Below are 6,161 nucleotides of genomic sequence, written 5' to 3'. Positions count from 1 at the left end.
AGTCAACTTGACCTTGAGGAGTTTTTCCAAACGCCTTTTCCAAACGATGAAATTGCAAACGTGTAGGCCTACTTATGATTGATGTCGTGTCAGTGAACCTGCAGGAGCAGCATCAAGGGTATGACAGACGCTTGTTGCATGCGTTGACCCGTGGTGGATTCGGCGAATGAGAACAATCCCAGGGATGTGATTGGTTATGGCAGAACATATTCTCTCCAGTGTGGGATAGTCGGATGGGTAGGTGTGAAGAGGCATCTGCCGTGTGGGAAGGAGAGAATTACATCGTAGGGATCTTTTTATATCCCACGATTCTGCTCGGCAACCCAAATAATGCAAACCATAAACAACCATATCAGTAGAGTATATGCTGTTGAAACTCTGGGTCTCCAGGATTAAAAATGCCAGATATCTACAAAGGAGGACTACTTATTCTACACTAGCCCAAGATATGGCAATGTGTGGATTGTGAAACGGGCTTTTCCGAAGAGCGGAGATGACTTGAAAGTGTGTGTGTGTGTGTGTGTGTGTGTGTGTGTGTGTGTGTGTGTGTGTGTGTGTGTGTGTGTGTGTGTGTGTGTGTGTGTGTGTGTGTGTGTGTGTGTGTGTGTGTGTGTGTGTGTGTGTGTGCGTGTGTGAGTGCGTCAGGCGGGACTTTGCGCACGGAGCTCCGGTGGGCATTGGTTGCAGGTTACCTGCGTGAGACACAAACCTTCACCTGACATCCACCACCACAAGTATGGACTCATGGACGCTACGCCTGGCACAGTTTCGCAGAACAACTTTTGAAGATAAAATACTTATTATTACTAATTATAGGCTATTCCATCGTCTATCTACCTGTAACGTGCATTGATTGATTTAACCATTTAATTATAGACCAGGTAGGCTGTTTCTACACCGTGGCTAAAGTAGCGGGACTATTTGAAGACATAGGGTTTTATTCAAAGAGTTCCCCCTTAAGAGTTGCTCCTCGTCTGGGTGGTGCTCATGGGACTCCGGCATTCTTCCCGCTGCCTGCAGCTCCGGAGGAAGATGGCGGAGACGGACCACTCAGAGGTACGTCCTGCGCCTTCCACCGCTCCATGGAGGGGGTCCGGTCCAAAGTGCCCCCCTTTCATCGATGTGGTGATGGTTCTTTGGACATAGACTACCCGGACACATGCACGGTTTAGGCTGTCGGTATTTTTAACGCTCTCGGTGGTCCTGGTCGCGTTTGGGATCGCGGTGCTGTTCCGCTCACCGCGTGTCTTATTTTACGCGCAAAGTGGATCCGCTCATGTCCTGATATGAGGGTTGTATTATTTTGTGAAAATGTAGTTGGATTTTGACGTTATCTGGGGTATAATGGTTTAGCAGAGAACCGATGTAAAAGAAAAGAGCTGTGATTTTGCGTGTGTGGTCGTGTTTGTAATCTCCGTGCGTTTTCCGTGGTGCTGAAAAGCCAATCAAGGGCTTTTATTTTGTAGCACTTTCCGCGCCTCCTCCACCTCCGTTTCATATTGTAATCGGAGCAATACAATGCGTGTTAAAATGCATTACAATCGTGCAACTCACGATATAATGGGTCCAGCGACTACTAGAGCAACACATTAACGCGTCTAAACGAGCCAGATTGTTGCCTTGTCATCATGAAGTATTCAACCCATAGCTCGTTTGGTTTGCCATTGATCCTGAACGCAATCTTCACATCGGCCTACAATGAATATTTTCTGGTATGTTGTGTGGAAGTACAAAAGTACAGAATACACAGATACAAAAGAAAACTGTAAATGTCAGTTGTATATAAATGTGTGTGTTATTCTGATAGTATTATTCTTTCGTGAATAAAATCCTTCTTTATCCCCCCCGTCCCTCCGTCCCTCCCCCAGAAGCAGGAGCCCCCTGTTGCTCCCCAGGCAATCTCCCAGTCTGCCCAGCCCTCCACGTTGCCTAAACCAGTGCCTACTACTGCCACCACCGCCGCCCCCACTACAACCAATCATGTGGCCTCCAGTCCGTCCGACGACGTCTGTCCACCGTCTCCCGGTCGCGGCAAGACGGCCAAATTCCTCAGCCCGGAGGAAATGACATCACGGGACTATTACTTTGACTCCTATGCCCACTTTGGCATCCACGAGGTAGGCCGTCCTCCTATTGCACCTGTACCTATACCATGAGCTGCACCTAACCTGTACTAACCGGTAACAGAACTGTACCTGAGCTGCACCTGAACGGTTGTGGAGGTCAAGGAAGAACAAACCATGTTTTTTTTCTCCATTCATTCGGTTAAAGAACCACAGGAATCTTTGATCAAACCATCATTACTGTCTCTCCTTGGCCTCTTAAATATCCATTACCAATATAATTTGCATAATCACTTCCTCATAAATATTCTGTCAAAGAGCGTTTAGCCTCCCTGCGTCTGCCATAAAATGTAGATAATTACAATATAGCACTTTGAAATCAATGCACATCGCGTCAGTAAGGAGTATGCTGGCACAGAAACGGTGAATCACCATGCAAACACTTGACAAAATGTCTCATCCCAAAGAACCAATGGCTGTACTACTTTTTCATCAATGGCTTTGGCAAATGGCATCGGTAACAGAGGTTTAAGTGTAGCCCTGAGAGGTGGTTACGATGGTTTGAACACAGACCAGCATTGTCCTTTAAGTTTGCCTGATAAGTAACACCATGTTGTACATCAACGTGTGTCATTTAATCAGAAAACAAAATGCGGTTGGTCTTGTGTCCTACCTCGGAACCCTGCAGCATCACACCCCCTGACCTTAATGTGCCGAACGTTTTGGGGCCAAAAAGTAATTTATAGGACTGCGCGTCTACTTTTAGTATGTGGGTCGTTTTTTTTTCTTTACAACCTATTTTTTCCGAGGTGAATGAGATGAGGAGGGGGAGCGTGTCCTCAATTTAGAATGGCGAGGAAATCGAAGAAGAGAAGGTGTGTGATGTGAGGAGAGAAGATGGGTCAGCCCTCGCTACGTTTGAGGGACTATTTAAAGAAGTCGCTATCAGTGATTGTGAATCATTGATTGTGAATCAGTGTTAGGCCTGATTTGGTTCTCCCCGCCTTCTTTAAAAGTGTTTATTTGCAATGAAAACAGCATTATGTAACGCCACCGCCCACCACAGCAGCCAAAGCGTGAACACTATTGTTTGTTGGTTATGTAACCCAGCTATTCAGATGGGCTCTTGTACATATATCCTGTCTATGACATGCATGTGTCACGTACAGTTACTTAGTCTTAGCGTGTGCACCGTGTTAGAGTCAGACTCACCCATACCCATACCCAGTTTAGGTATGTCCTTTCAGAAGATATGGGGCGCCCCCCATATCTTCGGCTTTGGGGGCCAAATGTAATCTCGCCAGAATCTGAAAGTCTCAGAGGGTTGCAAACGTTTGTGGAGAAACACATAATATTTTTTTACTTTATTCATTATTAAAAGGATAATTTACCAAATGCTTGATGAAATGATATAAAATAATAATCTGCATAGTTCTGCCCACCACTCTGGCCTTGTGTCCTCACAGGCCTCATTTGGCCCGCGGGCCACCTTTTGGGCACCCCTTATTCCCACTCGGTAAGCCTTTCTGTTTCGTTCTTTGTTGGTGATCGTTCTGTTGTCTCCGCTCCGCCGTGGGGGTCTGCGTGTCCCCGGTCAGGAGATGCTGAAGGACGAGGTGCGGACCCTGACCTACCGCAACGCCATGTACCACAACAAGCACGCCTTCAAAGACAAGGTGGTCCTGGACGTGGGCAGCGGCACGGGCATCCTGTCCATGTTCGCCGCCAATGCTGGCGCCAAGCACGTGTACGGGGTGAGTGTGCACGTACATCTACATTCACTTACAGCTCTCATCTATAGCCATTGTTATTTCCAGCGTGTTGGTTTGAACAACGAGCACGCCTGGTTTGCAGACGATTGCCTTTTGGCTTTAAGATCACATTGCTTTTTGGCCAATAAGTTCCCTTGATGCAAACTTTATCGGATTTTTGTTAAATTTTGGAACTGGCTCCGTTCCTGTAGTCGCGTACACACACACAGTAGTATTTCTGGTTAAAGCCGGGCTTAAAGGTCCATTTACACTTTCACTCATCCCTGTCAGCAAGGTGTCCTATCAGCCCCAGCCCACTCCTCTTTCATACAATCTCTCTGACGCACGATGGGAGAGAGGGGGAGACCATGAATTATTCCTGGTGCGCCTACAGCTTCCGGGGAAAGACAGCCCAGGGACAAGGGCGTGTGTACATGGATCAGAAGGATTTGATTAAATCTGACCTTCCCATTCCCCACTGATGCTTGACTCAGTACACTGTACTGAAAAGCAATCTTACAGACAGTTTGCGTACGATGTCTGGGAAAACACACAATTTTTATATTCCTCCATGTACGTCGAAACAACAGTAGAACCAAGAGGAAAGGCCATTTAAATGTTAATTTGAAGACTAAGATTGAAAGTCTGCGTGACCGGGAATGTAAAGTATGTGAAAGTGTGTTTTCAGTGATCATGTCAAAATTGAACAGGATTCGATAAACTATTTTTAAAGTAATACTACTACAATGTATTTAAGACCAAATTTACCCCTTATTTGTTAATTCTGAATGCGTTTTTAACACACCATCTGGGCCATAGTGACCTCTTTTGAGAGGTGACCACATGGTGAGGTTATTTGTCTGTTCTTGCAGATTGAGTGTTCAAGTATATCAGAATACTCTGAGAAGATTATCAAGTCCAATCATCTACACAATGGTAAGTTGTAGTCTCAACCATCAACTGTTCTTTCCCAAAACATTCTGTAAACAAATGATATACCAAATCCATAGTACCTTTTATAGAAAAACACTGACACTGTCAGTAAAAACACAAAAGTCAAAAGTTAAATTAATCCAAAAGTTACATTAATTCAATGATTAATATATTCACTTATCCATTTTAAATGGATGTGAAATATGAATCCATTTGTTATTCTCATTAAATACAATGAGAGTCAAACATATCATTGCGACGCTGTTTCGATGTTCAAGCGAGCGTCGAGTGCGGTCACCAATGTCGGCCATCTTGTGTGTGTGTTTGCGTGCCGCAGTCATCACCATCTTCAAGGGGAAGGTGGAGGAGGTGGAGCTCCCCGTGGACAAGGTGGACATCATCATCTCCGAGTGGATGGGCTACTGCCTCTTCTACGAGTCCATGCTGAACACTGTGATCTTCGCCAGGGATAAGTGGCTGGTAAGAACCCCCTGGGGGTCGGGACGGAGCTGTGACCTGGACATCAATGCAGCAGCGCTTTAAGAACACGTTGGACCCTCTTAACAACGCGAGACGAGGGGACAGGACGGTGTTACAGCCCGGGCACTAGGGACGATATAGCCTGTACTACTAATGTTTTTTAATGTCTCTTGTCCAAAGTATTTGTAATAAATAATTATTTTTAATTTAAATTGTAATAATAATATCTTTTCAATATCTGTTGTCCTTTAGATATCCCGGTAACACTTCATAATAAGGTGCCATAATAAATAGCAAACTAGTCATTACCTAACCCTTTGTTAATATTTTCTAATTGTAACTCAAATATATGTATTTGACACAAGTTAATAGCTTTTTATCATTATTAAATATTAGTTGTTTACATAACCCTAACCCTAACACACGGCCCTAACCCTACCCCTAACACACGAACCTAACCCTAACCCTAACCCACGGCCCTAACCCTAACCTTAACCAGCGTCACTCTGTGGTCAGTGAAAAATAACTATTAACTTGTGCCAAATAGATATTTAAGTAACAATTAACTAATATTAACAAGGGGTTATGACTAGTTAGCCATAATGGCACTTTATTATAAAGTGATACCGATATCCATTCAGGCATTGTTCAAATATTTACATTGATATTTTTGATCTATACTGCACATTTATACAAAGGTAACGCGATTAACAAATGTAATTATGGTCAACGTGATTAACTTAGTTAGAAGGTTAATCGCCTCGTTGCCGTTCCCAGGCGGTCGGCCTTATGCTATCCAACAGCCAACAGCGGAGGTGTTAGAGCAGGTGTGCCTGGATCATCCTTCTCTCGCACGGAGGGTGAACTGTGAAATAGAACGAGACGCCACCTTCCACAGCTACGATTCGCTGGCTGAACTGTGGCGCTTTGGAGG

At 44.7% G+C, this 6,161-nt stretch overlaps 1 protein-coding gene across 2 annotated transcripts in view; it reads left to right on the top strand.

Moving 5' to 3' along the window:
• The first annotated feature begins 639 nt into the window (after nt 1–639).
• prmt8b (protein arginine methyltransferase 8b) overlaps nt 640–6,161 on the top strand; it is a 15,568-nt gene continuing 10,046 nt past the window's right edge. Inside the window, exons 1-5 of one of the 2 annotated variants that reach the window (XM_030342396.1) lie at nt 640–1,056; nt 1,872–2,117; nt 3,662–3,817; nt 4,687–4,750; nt 5,085–5,227. In XM_030342396.1, coding sequence (XP_030198256.1) covers nt 988–1,056; nt 1,872–2,117; nt 3,662–3,817; nt 4,687–4,750; nt 5,085–5,227 — 678 coding nt within the window. In that variant the 5' untranslated portion in view covers nt 640–987. Of the gene's footprint in view, nt 1,057–1,868; nt 2,118–3,661; nt 3,818–4,686; nt 4,751–5,084; nt 5,228–6,161 lie in introns of both variants that reach the window. The other variant, XM_030342395.1, reaches the window with a different exon arrangement.

The sequence above is a fragment of the Gadus morhua genome, chromosome 19, assembly GCF_902167405.1.
Source record: "Gadus morhua chromosome 19, gadMor3.0, whole genome shotgun sequence".
Lineage (NCBI taxonomy): Eukaryota > Metazoa > Chordata > Actinopteri > Gadiformes > Gadidae > Gadus > Gadus morhua.
The sequence above is the reverse complement of the archived record's forward strand: the minus strand, read 5'-3'. Positions and strand labels throughout refer to the sequence as shown.